Source organism: Meles meles, chromosome 5 (genome assembly GCF_922984935.1).
Source record: "Meles meles chromosome 5, mMelMel3.1 paternal haplotype, whole genome shotgun sequence".
Taxonomy (NCBI): Eukaryota; Metazoa; Chordata; class Mammalia; order Carnivora; family Mustelidae; genus Meles; species Meles meles.
Window position 1 is genome coordinate 108,944,761 of NC_060070.1, and position 17,114 is coordinate 108,961,874.

General features: G+C 35.6%; 1 protein-coding gene across 1 annotated transcript in view; it reads right to left on the reverse strand.

Annotated features, from left to right (window-relative positions):
- Window positions 1-17,114, reverse strand: part of EYS (eyes shut homolog) — a 1,714,887-nt gene that overhangs the window by 858,010 nt on the left and 839,763 nt on the right. The window contains 1 exon segment of the mRNA XM_046006082.1: window positions 10,671-10,795. Within this exon segment, the coding sequence (XP_045862038.1) occupies window positions 10,671-10,795 (125 nt within the window).

Below are 17,114 nucleotides of genomic sequence, written 5' to 3' on the forward strand. Positions count from 1 at the left end.
ATTTGACACAGAGAGAGAGCAAGCACAAACAAGGGAGCAGCAGAGGGAGAGGGAGAAGTAGGCTCTCTGCTGAACAGGAAGCCTGATGTGGGACCCGATCCCAGGATCCTGAGATCATGACCTGGACCATAGGCAGAAGCTTAATGGACTAAGTCACCCAGGAACCCGCTTACTTCCATTTAGTATGAATCTTAAATCCAAAGGAAAGCAACTGCTCTAGTTTTCCAGATATAAAATGCTTTCTTATAATACTTGTAACATTTTATAGCTAGTATTTCTTAAGCTGTGATTCCACAGAATATAAATAATATATCTATGTTCAGCTGACTATCAGCTATAAGAATTCTCTTTAAACATAATGATCTAATTTTCTATACTAACACACTGTGTGTTTGTCTTTTTTTTTTTTTGCTTTTGTCATTATTTTATCACCAACCTAGCAACCAACATTGCTAAACTATCCAAAAGATAATATCCAAACTACGGTTTACTAGGTACCCATTAAGAACATTTTTTAGAAATCCTTGATTCTTTTCCATGAAGGATCTATTTATAATGATTCTTAATATGTTTAAGAATATGTTAACTTTTATGGTTTGTCTCCCTCCCAATCCCATCTTGTTTCATTTATTCTTCTCCTAAAAACAAACTGGGGGTTGCTGGGGGGAGGTGGGATTGGGAGAGGGGGAGCGGGCTATGGACATTGGGGAGGGGAGGCGAACCATAAGAGACTATGGACTCTGAAGGACAACCTGAGGGTTTTGAAGGGTCAGGGGTGGGAGGTTGGGGGAACAGGTGGTGGGTGATGGGGAGGGCACGTTTTGCATGGAGCACTGGGTGTTGTGCAAAAAGAATGAATACTGTTACGCTGAAAAAATTAATAAAAGGGGGAAAAAAAAAAAGAATATGTTAACTTAAATACACTATTTTAAATAGGGACAAATGTTTTTAGAGGCAGCTGTTACTAGCTTTTAAAACTTTATTTTTCTGGGGTGCCTGGGTGACTCAGTTGGTTAAAGTTGGTTAAGTGTCTGCCTTTGGCTCAGGGTCATGATCCCAGGGTCCTGGGATGAGTCTTTGGTCATGTCAGACTCCTTGATCAGCAGGAAGTCTGCTTCTCCCTCTCCCTCTGCACCTACCACCCAGTTCTACTCATGCACTCTATGTCTCTCTCTCTCTCTCAAATGATAAAATCTTAAAATAAACTTTATTTTTCTATGTATTATCCAACAGGACTTAATCTGAACTCTGGCTATTGAAATGAGTTCTTATTCTTGTTCCTACTTAGCAACCTATTCTTACTGTTCTTCTCCGATAAATTGTAAGAGAAAAATTACATAAGTATCCTGGGGTGCTTAGAAATGATTTAAGGCAATCTAACATTGTAAGAAGAAAGACATGGCACAAATTTAAAAGATTTGGCAAAGTCCAGATCAAAGTTAGAAGGAACTGCCAAAAGACTAATTTTACCAAAATCACATCCCAGACTCTTTTCACTTTGTAATGCTTTCATATGCTAGGTTGATTCTGTAGGCATCTCTACTACAGAGGCTATAAAAGGTGATACAGAAAAAACATTTTTGCAGAGCTTATAAAAAGCCACCATGACCAGTCACTCACATGGTTGAATCTCACAACACACTGTTAAGCATAAAAGCATATTCTATAAAAATACTTACATTCCGATAACTATTCTTATAAAAATCAAATACATGCAAACTTAGTTACATTGCTTAGAAATATACATATATGTATAATAAAGTTCTAAGGAACACTAAGAGAATGTTGAATATAAAGTTCAGAATATGGTGGGATAGCACTGATGTGTTCAGTGAGGACTATAGAAGAGGCTGGAATTATTGCTAATATTTTGTTCCTTAAAGCAAATGGGAGGTACACAAATGTTTACTATATTATTTTATAACAAATATTCCTTCATTGTATATTCTTTTGAGTGAATAAAACAATTCAAGTATAGTTTAAACAATTAAAAATGGTGATGTAGTTTTCTTCTTGCTTCTAATACTATGAAAGGCATTGTAAAACTTTAAGCCGTAAGATGGGAATTGTTGAAAGACAAAAATCATCATTCTTAGTTAAAAAGACAAGGAAGACTTTATTCAAGAGTATCCCAGTAAAAAGGAGAGAGATTATTGAAACAGGAGAAAGAGATTGAATTTAACTGCATGGAACCAAAGGCAGGTGGGAGAATTTTCAAAAGCTGGAGTGAGCTAATGAGAAAATACTGGAAGATATTGGTCTGGGGGGAGGTTGGTCAATGTGTTGAGGACATCTTTGTTTGGTAACTCTCACTTATTGGCAGTAGGCTCCTAGCTTCTCACAGAGCCTGGTGGGGGGTAGACGGGACTCTATCTCCTTCTGTAATTACATTTCAGAGGGATGACCCCCAGGTGCTCTAGAAAAACATTTCTGGGTTGTAAAATTGACAAAAGGCTGAAAGAAGGTTCACATTTCAAAGGGGCATAGAAAAAAAGTTACAAGTTTTCTAAAGTAAATGCTCTAAAGAAATGGAAGTCAGGGACTTGAAGTCATGAAGCCTGTCTACAGTATAGTTAAGCTGAGGGGAACATTAAGAATATCTTGGTCAAAAACAACAAACTAGAATAGAAAATAAGTTACTTAAGATTTAGAACAGGAAACAGGAACCACTCTAGGTATTTAAGGAAGGAGTCTTAAAAACAGAATAAAACATTTACAAAATTATTAGAAGGAAAGACTGTAGGAGTAACTCCAAAAACCACACACAGGACTCTCTGGGAGATGCCACTTCCCCCATAATGAGGAAATTGAGAAATATAAAAGCCACCATTAGAATTATTCAATTTAAGAACTCTCTGCACTAATAGAGGGAAGCTGGATTACCAGGAATCTGCTGGAACAGTCTCTCGCTGTCTCTTCCTAGTCTGAAGCTAGTGATTAGACATTGGATTGCAGAGTCTCAGTGCCATTCCTGACGGTTCTCCATTTTAATACACATAAAGTCAGAGACTCAGAAAATCTCACGTGTCCATAAACTTACCTACCAGCTGAAATTGCTAAGATATCTAGAAATGACTTCCACTACATCCTCAAATTTTCAGGTATGTTTATTATAGTTGGAACTCAATTTATATGCACAATATCAGCTTCAAGGGACATCTAGATATTGTTCTTTGTTTTCTTGTCTTTGTAATACAGAAACCATAGCAGACAGGAGTGGATGCTGAGTGCCAACCAGCCATTAAACTAGAAGGATGAGTGGTTAAAGAATATGAGGTATATTTATACAAGGGGATACAACTCAGCCATAAAGAAGAATGAAATCTGGCCATTGGTAACAAGGATGAACCTGTAGCAGCACTCCAACCAGTCTGAAGCATTAACTTAATTCAAGTTAACACACCTTTCTTGCTGACCTAAGTCCCCGGATCTGTAGTGGAACTAATTTAATTTCTTTGAGATATGCAAACCACTGGGCTTGAGGAGTGAAGGACCAGAAACTTCTCAGGCCACAGAACCAGCAGATCTATTCAAAGGCAGCTCAACTTTCTGATTAGCCTATTTTCTAGCAAAATGTTTTTCTTTTTCTAGGTCACCCAGAAGATTTTATTTACCCCCCCCCTTCCTTTGTGTATCTGCAGAACTTGCCCTCCTTTGTAGAATGAACAGTCTTCTTGCAAATCATGAAATACAAACTGGACCCTCCTCACTCAGTTCTGGAGCACTGAGATAATGTTTGTAGCTGGCCCCATTGCGAGTCTTCATGAAATCAAGAAATGCTGTAGGCCACTGTACTCCCTTTGCTGATTAACTCCCCTAAACATCTTTAAAAGCCCTTGGGCCAGGCAGAAACCTCAGAGTTGGTTTTGGACAAGAGTCTGCCTTCTCCCCAGATTGCTAGCCTCCTGAATAGAGCCCAATTCCTTTCCAATAAAAAACTTGTTTCTTGAGTAATGGCCTTTCAAGGGACAGGTAGCCGAACTTGGGCTGGGTAGTAGACTATTAAGTTAAGTAAAATAAGTCAAATGGAGAAAGATAAATACTGTATGATTTCCACTCATGTGGAATTACACACAAGACAAAAACAAATGAAGAAGGAAAATAAAACAAAAACTGATAGAGAAAAGACTTCTGGTAAAGAGGGGAAAGGGGTTGGAGGTGGGCAGAATGGGTGAAGGGGGTCAACTGTATGGTGATGGGTGGTAACTAGACCTGTGGTAGTGATCATTTTTTGGTATATAGATACTGAAATATAAAGCTGTATATTTGAAACTTACATAACAAGAAATGTTTTAACACAAAGATTGATCATAACTTGAGTCTTTTATTTCAAAACTCTGTGCTTTGGGTTACTAAAGGTCAGTAGAAAACTATTAATAACCACTTACCTTGCTTCTAGAAAATATGTTTAATATATATTTTATATATATATGATGAATTCATATTTAACATATATAATATATATGCAATTATATACACACACACACACACACATATATATACATATACATATAATTAGATTAGATTTGGACTTCCTTCCAGGGAGCCAGTCTTTGAATTCAAAACTCTTGTAGCTTCTTAATATGTATTAGGGGGGAAAAGGGGGGATAATGAAGAGAGGTAGAAACTATCAACATAATAAATAATGAACAAAATTAACTTTTATTTTTTACATTTTTGGTGGAGTGATATATTCACAGGTGCCAGAATCTGGCTCCTTGCTGTGGAAGCTGAGGCAAGACCTGAGATCTTTCAAAGCCCTTGCCAAATGGAAATAACAATAAACATACTTCAAAGTTTATAGAACTTGTGAGATTTGAATGAAAGAATCTGTGCAAATTGTGAAACATAGAATATAGTAAGTTTTTTTTAGAAATGTTGGCGACTATTATTTGTTCCTGTTGCCTTGTTGAGCAAAGTCTGTGAATGAAGCTATTTTCCAATTTTGTGAATGAAGAAAGAGATAGTTTGAAAGTTAAGTAAAATTTACATGGGTTAATGGGCTCCAGCTGCCTCATACCAAAATAATATATCTTAACTATAATTCTGCATTTAGTGCTTTATGCATTTTAGGTGATTGTTTCCGCACAATGTTATCAGGAAACTGAGAATCAGAGGGTTTTTATAATAGTGTTAAAGATCCCCAAATTACGAGGTCACAAAGCTAATATTTGAATCTTTTTCTTCCCAGTTTCTAGATGTTCTTTGCTCATCACCTTGCTTCTCTGAGTAACACATGGCACTGTGCTATTTGAGGAAAGGGTTTATGTATGTAAACAATGCTTTTTTACTAGCTTTCTTTTGTAAAAAATAATATCAAAATAAGTAAATAAGATTATGTTCTTGTAGTGGTATGGGCAACTGATAATAGGAAAGGAGAGGAGGATAAGGGAATATAAAACAGAAATGAAAAGTCAGTGGGTAAGATTTTTTTTTAAGATTTAGAAGCAGAGAAAAAGAAAACATCCTTTGAATCCCATGTAGGTTTGATATCCACTTGTAATAAAGTAACCAAATATTCAGAACATACTAGTTAGTGGCTAAAAATCAAGAAACCAGAAGTTTTCATTAGCTCTCCAGAAAAGTAATCAAATTTTAAAACCGCAGTACTAATCTAATATTTCATACATAATAGAAGTTAAATAAGTGCTTACAGAATAAATCATATCTAATGATGAGGGTATAAAATAAAAAAAGAATTTAAATGTTAAATTATAATAATAAGAACAAATTAGACTAATTTTAAGTTGATAGCAAAATGTTTTTTAATACTTATACAGTTAGAAACATTGACCAGTTTTAATACTACCATTCTCTGCCATAACATAGCAGTTATAATAGTTTGAGTTTATTGATGAAAATAAAAGTCACCATTTGAAAGATTTATATATTTTACTTTCATATCCTTTTCCCTCTCAGCACCAAGTGATTTGCATCTAATCTAGGGAAATAAAGTAAAATTAAACCTAAGCCTATAATGATTCTGTCTTACTAGTTAATGTATTATCTAGTAATTGAATGACATAAATTAAAATTATTTTTTCTTAGTCTAACTCTAGAATATGTAGAATTTATTTTTTACATCTAAATCTTCATGAAAATACAATAGCATACGTTCTTTATTTCATATTAATGATTATTTCACTTTGCATGGGTCTTGATTAAAAAGAAAGATCAATATGTATCGCCTCTGTTCTGAATACAAAAGTCATACCATTGTGACTTAAAATAATTGTGAGTATTCATGGCCAACACTATCTATGTTTGTTTCTGTGTTTCCTTGCCCTAAGGAGGATGCAGCATTTCTGTTTCAAAATGAATGTTATTTTAAGAGCAAAATGTGTATCCAAAGTTTATATCATCACCTGTATAAACACTATTATATCCCTCCTGAGTATAAAAAGTGTGTGGGCACAGAGACTGCCCCAGGGACTGAGAAGAACTCTGGGGGAAGCATTCACATTTCCAATACAGAGATTGTTCTCTTCATTTTCAATTTTCTTTTAATGGGATAACTGTGGTTTCACTTACTGAGTGTTAAACATTTTTATATAACACTATAAATGTGACTATTGAGTCTAAAAAAAGGAAAGCATATTTTACCTCATAAAATAATCTGAATGCTGGGGGGAGGTGGGATTGGGAGAGGGGGAGTGGGCTATGGACATTGGGGAGGGGAGGCAAACCATAAGAGACTATGGACTCTGAAAAACAACCTGAGGGTTTTGAAGGGTCAGGGGTGGGAGGTTGGGGGAACAGGTGGTGGGTAATGGGGAGGGCACGTTTTGCATGGAGCACTGGGTGTTGTGCAAAAAGAATGAATACTGTTACGCTGAAAAAATAAATAAAATGAAAAAAAAATAATCTGAATGCTTGTATTAATACTTCCATGGAAATGAGTTCACTAGCCATTGAATTCACTACACAGGCAGAGGATGAGCTCTGTGATCAGGACTGTCCTGAATGCTGTTCAGCTTGTAACCTGCACAATGATCTCATGCAGAGAGGATGAGTGAGTTCTGAGATCAACCGTGAACAGCACTGCACCTAGTTAGCTTGGAGGAAATGGTTTAACAATCTAATTTGTCTGCTTACAGAGAGGGGAGGGGCTTGTGCTACCTGTGGTCCTGTCTGTGATTCCACAACAATGGCCAGCATTATAAATAGATTGTACTGTTCAATATGTGCTGAAGACTCTGTGAGGATCCATTAGAATACCATCTCTCAGATGGCATTTGATGACACGAAACTAAATCACACTTAGAGTGTCTTCTAGCCTACTTACATCAAATTTAAATTTCAGTTGTGTTTTACAGATAAATCTAGTGAGCAAACTGGCATTTAATTCTTGAAACTGTTCTGTTTGGAATATTGCACATGCCTTATGTCTCTATTTGGACTAACAAGTAATGAAGATGGGGAAAAAAGAATAAATCACAAGCCTTCAGGTACAGTGAAAGAGGCAGCCAAGATTACCATGATGGAGGAAGAATTGCTGTCACATGAGGACATGAAAATTCTGATAACTGGCAACACATTGTGAACTTAAGATAGCCAACTGATGAAAATAGAATATAGCAATCATTTATAGTGCTTAACTAATTTAAAGATGGAAGTAAACAGGGAAGGTAGGTTTCTATCAGGTACTGGGAGAGGTAAGGATGATGGCATGCTTTAAACAACAGCCTAGGAATTATCAGCATTATTGAAGGTTGGCTTCCTCCATGGATAAAGAGGAGTAGACCTGTATAAACCAAATGAGCCAGGATTTGTGTCTTTCTATGACATATGGGAGAATGTAAGTTGATATGAATTACCCAGAAAAGTGGTAGGTTCTCAGTTTTTGCTTACCAAACTTTTTAGGAGACAATCAGATAGATGTGGGTGAGCAGCAACCTCCCTAAAGAAATCTCATAGTGGTTAGAATTGCTAACATCTAATCTGCAAAACATTGATAGATCTTACTGGTGATGGTCCTTTTTTTTTTTAATGGTTGTCAATTTTATTTATTTTTTATTCAGTTAGAACATTTAAGATGATATCTATCCTTAGAGCAAAATGTTAGGTCTATGATACAGTACTACTGATCATAGGCACAGTGTTGTGCAATAGATCTCCAGAACTTATCCACCTAACATAACTGAAACTTTCTGGGAAGTTGCTATTCAGTGAACGCCCTTCTTTGGTGAGCATAAGAATGAATGTGTAATACCAGGGTAGGCTTCCTGGCTCTGAATCTCAGCTTTGCCCCTAATGTCCAATGGAAAATTACCCAAAGAATCTGGATTCCATTTCCTCATTAGTAAAAGGAATTAAAAATAGGACATTCTTCATAAGGTTGTTATAAAAGCTAAATGAGTCAATACACATAAAATAGCATGGTGTGCAGGTGTTAATATTGTTACTGTAATTATAATTTCATAAACACTTATAGGTTGAAGTTTCCCCATATTTGGCTTTTAGAATCTAAAATTCAGAACACAAAGAAGAGCTCAGCAATGGGTAGATTTTCAAGGACTAAAATGGTAAAAAAAAATTAGAGTTATGTCAAAATCAATTTATGTTGAGGGTGAGGAAAAGGGTAGCATCAGCATATTTTGGGGGATGTTGGTTACATGACTGGCTTTGGTGGCAGTTATGCAACTTCATGAATTTGTCATAACTAAAGAACTGCATGCCAGAGAGTAAATTTAATTGTACAAATCAAAAAAACTCCAGCTAACTATGCTAATAGGGAAAATGAGGAAGGGATGAAGGGTAAACTTCAAGAGCATCATTATTCCTTAAATAACTTTGGGGGAGGATGGGCTGGTATGCTTAAGAGCCTTGACTGGAAAGAGCCCTGGAGAGCAGGGACAAGGGTCTGGCAAGGTATCCGCAGCATTTTCTAAGCATTTACTTGATTTGTTGCTTACTTGGATTTTGATTTTGTGACTAGACTGTGAGGAATCTCGGACTTAAGTCAAAAGTACCAGCAAGTTCTGATTAACACCTAACAATAAACATGGTTATATCATTTTTGGGGTCTCCCACTTTCCACCATGGACTAATGAGCAGCATTTAGAATGGCGCTTCATTTGAACGTGCACCTGCTTCAGAATGGCTTCATGCTTCCAAATTAATCTAAAGTAAGTTAATAGATCTAGTAAGTTATAGATCTATAGAACTATATAGATCTATATATATATATATATATATATATATATATATATAAAATAGAAAAAAATAAACCTAGCAGTTATAAGATATATATTAATATGGTAAAATGATTTACATAGGTGCTTTGCTTCTAAACTGTCTTTGTAGAGTTACATTCATTGCCTGTGGTAGCTATTATAGCATTTTAAATGTTCAGCCTTCAATAAAGATATTTTTGCTTAAGAGAAGCAAAACTTCTAAAATGGTATTCATTTTTATTTTTATATCAGAGAATTGCAATGTCTTTTCTACTTCTCTTATCTGCAAGAGTTACAGTTTTATGTAGAGGTGGCTATTTCAACATTCAGGTAGAAATGTTTTCATATGTTCTATCTGATCAAAAAAAACTAGTATCAGTATGGGGTATTCCAAAACAGAGGAGTGCACTGAGTGACTGTTGAACTTGTCAACAACATGTCAATGATACTCAGTTAGTAAGTATTCACCAGTTTCTATAACTTCACATATACAATAGAAGCCCTAATACCCACATGGCTGCCTGGCTGTCATTCCCTCAAGGGAGCCAAACAACTAGAAACCGCAAACCCTGGGGTATTTGCAAGCTGTCTCAAGTCCTCTGTGGACTCTGAAAAAGAAAGAATTCTTTTCTGGTGACCAAAAATATAACCCACATATATTCGGAGAGATTATTACTTCTCCAGAAAATTCAGGCATTCACTATTTCTTTTGGGTAGATGTACTTGAATGTTGAGGGTAAGGTGAGTGACAGACGACACAAGAAGAAAGCAACGAATCTGCAAAATTCGAAAGCTAGAAGAAAGAGAGGGGAGAAGATACACAGACAGAAATTGTTTATGTCAATGTGTACTTTTTAAAAGATTTATTTATTTATTTATTTGACAGAGAGAAAGCATAAGCAGGGGGATTGGGATGCAGAGGGAGAGGGAGAAGCAGAGAGCCTGACAAAGGACTAAATCCGAGGATCATGATCTGAGCCAAAGGCTGACTTTTAACTGACTGAGCCACCCAGATGCCCCGATATATCAATGTATACTTAAGGAAAGTATGACCAAAGGCAGAAATGGCCAAAATATCGATTATTAATGAAAAATTGTTCCCTGAATAAAATCAGTTTATTCAGCTTGTCCACTCTGTATTGACCACTATTGGAGGTAATAATAATGTCAATATTAATAAAATTTACAAAGGACTTGCTGTGTGCCAGGCACAATGGACATAATGATCAGGATTATGAAGTTTACATAAATGTAGAAAATACCTGTAATGAGATATACTCTAAGCACTAGGATTTCTTGCTGATACCCTAAGTGATAGGGTATCACTAGTATCACAAAACATCCATTTCATATTTTTTAAGTGTGCACATTGCTTAAAACTCAGTTGAAAACCAACAACATTATTGGTGGAGTGTATTGTAACATTTACACATACATAAACATATATTTTGTAAATGTATAAAGTATGCATGATTATAATTGTTCAATAATTACCTTGTTGACATTTGCAAATACGTCCACTGATGTGATCTTCACACTTTGCACCCTTTAGACATAGTGATGAAGAACATTCATGTATATTAATTTTACAAAATTGCCCAGAAAATCCAGGAAGACATCTAAGAAAGAAAAGTAAAAAAAAAAAAAAAAAGTATATATAATATGCATGAGTCTATATTATGGAGTGTGTATTTGTTAAATTTGAAGAAAATTAAGCATGTGAAGTAGTTGTTCATTAATATTGATTTATGAGAGCTAATTTAGTTGATATTCACTAGTATTTTCAATGAAATTAAGGTGTACTGACAAAAAGCAACCACAACCACAAAAAAGGAAAACAAAATAAGGCTCAGGATCATAGAGCTCAGTCATTCTCAATTTATTCTTTCTTTATTTCAAGTATATGTAGCTTGATACATATGTATTATTAAAGTATCTGGGCCTATATAATAGAGAACATTGACTAAAGTTAATTATATGATAGTAAACTTTTTTTTTAAGATTTTATTTATTTATTTGACAGAGAGAGATCACAAGTAGGCAGAGCAGCAAGCAGAGAGAGGGAGAAGCAGGCTCCCTGCTGAGCAGAGAGCCCAATGCAGGACTCGATCCCAGGACCCTGAGATCATGACCTGAGCTGAAGGCAGAGGCTTAACCCACTGAGCCACCAAGCGCCCCTATGATAGTAAACTTTTAAAACAGTGAAAACCTTGATAGTTTTATAAAATGTTTCACAAATATTGAAGTTTTTATTTAAATTCTAGTGAGTCAATATACAGTAAAATATCAGTTTCAGGTGTAGAATCTAGTGACTCATCACTTCCATACAACACCCAATGCTCATCACAAAGGCCCTCTTTAGTCCTCATCACTTTAAACCACTCCCACCCACCTCCCCTCTGCTAATTATCAGTCTGTTCTTTACAGTTAGGAGTCCATTTCTGGGTTTGCCCCTCTCTGATCATTGTTTTGTGTCCTAAATTCCACATATGAATGAAATCATCTGGTATTTGTCTTTCTCTAATTGACTTATTTCACTTAGCGTAATACTCTCTAGCTCCATCCCTGTTGTTGCAAATGGCAAGATTTCATTTTTTTTTAACATTTAAAAAAAAGATTTTATTTATTTATCTGACAGAGAGAGAGAGATCACAAGTAGGCAGAGAGGCAGGCAGAGATAAATGGGGAAGCAGGCTCCCCGCTGAGTAGATAGCCTGATGCGGGGCTCAATCCCAGGACCCTGAGATCATGACCTGAGCTGAAGGCAGAGGCTTAACCCACTGAGCCACCCAGGTACCCCAAGATTTCATTTTTTATGGTTGAGTAATATTCCATTATGTATACACACACACATATACACATATACAGTATGTGTATACACACACACACAATGGGATATATCCATACAATATTTAATTAAGATGAATCCTTAGTGATCCCTCTTACTCTAAAACCTGAGCACATTTAAATTTATAAAATAATTTAATTTAATTTAATTTAATTTTTTAAGATTTTATTTATTTATTTGAGAGAGAGACAGAGAGAGAGCATGAGAGGGGAGAAGGACAGAGGGTGAAGCAGACACCCCGTGGAGCTGGAGCCCGATGTGGGACTCGATCCTAGGACTCCGGGATCATGACCTGAGCTGGAGGCAGTCGCTTAACCAACTGAGCCATCCAGGTACCCCAAAATAAGTTAATTTTAAATTTATCATATAACTGAAACCAATATAGAAGGCAGTATAACATCTAAAGTATTGGTTTTGCTTATTTTTGGTTTGATGGTAATATTACCTTTCACCTTGGAATTCCCTCATTAAAATGTGTTTTCAGAGATCCAGCAACATGCAGCTGGATCTTGCCTTGAGGTGATATTGAGCTGTGGTTCCAAAAACACTATGTCCAAGTTCGAATACTTGGTACCTGTGACTGTGACCTTATTTGGAAAAAAAAAGTTCTTTGCAGATGTAACTAAGTAAAGGAACTTATAGAGAGCACCTTAAATTAACTGGTTGGGCCCTAAATTCAAAGACAAGTCTCCTTATCAAAAGAAGAGGCACACAGGGGAGAAGGAGGCGAAGGTTAGTGTCATGCAGCTCCAAATCAAGGAATACTTGGAGCTTCTAGAAGCTAAAAGGGAAAAGGTAGGATTCTCCCCTAGAACCTATAGAGAGAGTGCGGCTTTCCTGACACCTTGATATTAGATTTCTGTTCTCCACAACCGTGAGCAAATAAATTCTGTTGTTTTGGGCCACCAGGTTTATAGTAATTTGTTATGCCATCCGTAGGAAACAAATACAGGGAATGACATTGAATGCATCTGATGTGTTTCCTCTCCGTATGTTCTTTTAGGGCTACTTATACAAACCACTTAGATGTCAGTTGTTAAACCATGGTCTGAGAACTGATGTAAGGTCTATAAACACTGATTAAAGTGCAATGTTCAGGAGAGAGAGTTACATATTTACCAGGTGCCTGCTACATGACAGATTTTCTCTGAATGCTAAACACATATAAAGAGAAGTAAAACTTTGTATCTGCCTCCAAAAAACAACCAGCCTGGTTGGAAAAATAGAGATGTAACAAACCTAATAATGTAATTACTATAAGAAATCAAGTATAAAATAAGACATATGGACAGGTACATTCTTAGCGTTAGGAAGAGTATAGACAAAGATGAAGATAAGAAGAGTATAGCTTAATCCAGAAATTATAAGTAATTCTAAATGTCTGAGATATAATGTGTGAAGGCAAGTCTGGGGTAATATTGGGAAAAAAGGACAGGTTAACAAATGGGGATAAGAGCATTTTCTATAATTTTGGATTACAATTTTTATAACAGCTAATATTTATTTTTTTATTTTTTAAAGATTTTATTTATTTATTTATTTGATACAGAGAGAGACAGCAAGAGAGGGAATACAAGCAGGGGGAGTGGGGAAGGGAGAAGCAGGCTCTCTGCTGAGCAGTGAGCCCAATGTTGGGTTTGATCCCAGGACCCTGGGATCATGACCTGAGCCAAAGGCAGACACTTAATGACTAAGCCATCCAGGCACCCCTACAATAGCTAATATTTACTGAAAAGTTGTTGGCAAGTAACTTTTCTAAGGTCATAATATGAGCAAATTAATAAGTGGAATTTAAAACCAGAAAATGAGACTGTTTGCCCACAGCATATACCCATTAACCAAATATGGATCTTTTTTATTTCCAGCACATAGCCCCACCCAGCCAAAGCTAATAATTAACTACACGTTAAACAATCACACATGTTCCAGGAAACTTATTATGCTAGATCCTTATTGAACCTAATTGAAGACTGTGTCTTGACCAACAAACAAGACCTGTTTTAACTATGTATGGATTTATGAACTCATTTTTCACTATGAGGTAAGATCCTCAATAATGAGTTACTACTGAGACCATAAACCTCCTTCTCTTTGTAGCAACTAGAAACCTAATTCCTTTTAGAGGATTCTCCATTGGTGGTGTTCTCCTATAGAACATAAGCAAACTTAGGGCTCATTTTGTTCATCACTGAAGTTTTCATTGTCTTTCCTTTAATATCATAAATTTTTCTTCAAAAATGCTCTATCAGTTTAGGTACTTTTTTTTTTCCAATTTAGATACCTGCCAGCATGGTAAGAAATGTTTATTTGTCCACATTCTAATCCATCATCAATATTAATATTGTTTTTAATTACCACCACAAAGAAAAAAAAAACCTACACGCGTTATAGTTTTTTTTAATAAGATTGCTTTAAAAATTGTTTAATAGACCCTTTTCTTAGAATAAGTTTTTTAAAGTATCTTATTTATTTGAGAAAGAGAGAAAACACACATGCGAGAGAGAGTACAAGCAGGGCGAAGGGCAGAGGGAGGAGAAGCAGACTCCCCTCTGAGTAGGGAGCCCAACATGGGGGCTGGATCCCAAGATCCTGACATCATGACCTAAGCTGAAGGCAGATATTTAACCAACTGAGCCACCCAGGCGCCCCAGAATAACTTTAGATTTATGGAAAATTTATAGAAATTTTGCAGGTGCAGTTAAGAAAGCTTCCATATACTCTATAACCAGCTTCCTTTATTGTTAATACCTTACATTGATATATTTGTCATAATTAATGATACAATGTTGGTACATTATTATTACCTAAAGTGCATATATTTTGGAGATTTCCTTAGTTTTTACTCAATGTGTATTTATTTTTCTGTTCTAGGATCTTATCCAGGACAGCACATTACATCTAGTTGCCATATCTCCTTAGCTCCTATGGACTGCGATAGTTTCTCATCAGTTTTTGATTATCTCTAGAGTTTTGAGAGTATTAGTTAAGTCTTTCATACACTGCCCTTGTTTTTGATAATCTCTGGAGTTTTGAGGAGTATTGTTTAAGTCTTTTATACACTGCCCTTCAACTTGGGCTTCTGTGATGGTATTCTTGTGATTATACTGGCGATACAGGTTTTGGGGATACAGAATACAGAAAAAACTCATTTCATCAAGTCATATCAAGTGTACCCTTTGAAAGGAAGTGGCTATACAAATCCTACACTAAAGGGGTAAAGAGTTATGCTCTCTCTCCTTAAGGGGCAAGTGTCTACAACATAATTTGAAATATACCCATTATGATCTTTATTATATATATAAATTTTGCTGGGATTTTGAGTGGTATTGATCTGAATTTATAGATCAAGTTGGGGAGGAAAAAAGTTGGGAAGAAATGGCATCTTAAAAATGTTGTGTTCTAATTAATGAATAAGAAATATTTTTCTATTTAGTTTTTGAAAAAAGATCTCTCAATTTAATTAGATCATGTTTAATTTATTTCATCAGTATTTTGTAGTTTTCCACACATATTATATTATTTTGGTATTGATATTATGAGCATTTTGTTAGATTTATACCTCAGTGTTTAGATGGTTGTTTTTAAGTGGTATTTGTTTTTATTCCTTTCTTTCCAATATTCTAATGTTCATTGAAAAAAATCAATAGATTACTTGGGGTTCTCTATAAAGACAATTATGAAATCTTTAATTTAAATTTAAAGACAGTTAAATTTCTTCTTGTCCAATCTGTAGATATTTTATTAGGTTAAGGAAGTTCCCACTAATTCTTAGTCTTTTTGACAATCTTCATCATGAATGAGCTTTGACTTTTCTCAAATGATTTTTGTGCATATATTAATATAATTGATGTTTTTTCTTATCTGTTAATATGATCATATGGTCAAATGATACATAATATGATAATATGACTGATGTGATTATTTTAAATTATTTGTATAATTGATTATAAGATTGATTTATGAATGTTAAACCAGCTCTTGCTCTCCTAAGGTAAACCCCACCTGTTGATTTCAGATTTGAATACAGTCATCTTCTTGTTATCTGCAAAGGGCTTATGATTTTTATTTTAAACTTTAAATGTTAAACTTTTATTATTTGTTCTTGCAAGGTTATGTGATGGTTATAGTCCTATCTTGAATGTTGAAAAGATTCTATAAACCCTTAAAATACAGGGGCGCCTGGGTGGCTCAGTGGGTTAAAGCCTCTGCCTTCAGCTAGGGTCATGATCCCAGGGTCCTGGGATAGAGCCCCACATCAGGCTCTCTGCTCAGCAGGGAGCCTGCTTCCTCCTTTCTCTCTCTGCCTGCTTCTCTGCCTACTTGTGATCTCTATCTGTCAAATAAATAAATAAAATCTTTAAAAAAAAAACCTTAAAATACAGAAATGCATAACAACTTTTAGCCCTATATTCTATAAAAATATTTATACTGTGACTAGTAATTAAGTTAAATACATGGAATAATTGAGCCATTGCTATTGATATTATAGGCAATTTAATCTCATATATATCTACTCATTTTATAAATATTTTAATAGAATTTCTGGCAGATTGAAATAATGTGCCTGATTTGTTTATGCAAAAAGATGTATTAAGGAACTAATAAGACACTTCTGTCCCAAAAGTAAAAAGATGGACAGACTGAAAAATTCAACTGCTCTTGGTCCATAGAGAGGGAGGGCATGGGGCAAACCACTGACTCCAAGAGCAAAGAGACAGGGAAACACAGGGAGTCCGGGCTTACTGGCACAGAGATTTACACAAGGAAATTGACATGGTGTACCAGAGCCAGGGTAAGAAAACCAACTGTAATTGATGCATTGTTGGAAGCTTAGTATGGAATAAGTTAAAGAGAGTTAAAAATTGTACAGGGACTAAGGCTAACGGGGCTCTCACAGTATTTTGAGATTTACCTCCAGATGCTTAACTAGGTCCCCACAGTAAATATGAAAGAAAAATTTCCTCCTGCTTCCAAGGGCTGAGGGTGGGGGAGGAAATATTTTGAAATACACCAGAGCACTCTGTTCTTAACAAGTGCTGCCCTCAGGAAGAACTAGCTAGTCAGAGCCTAAGGTGCAGAGGTATTTTCAG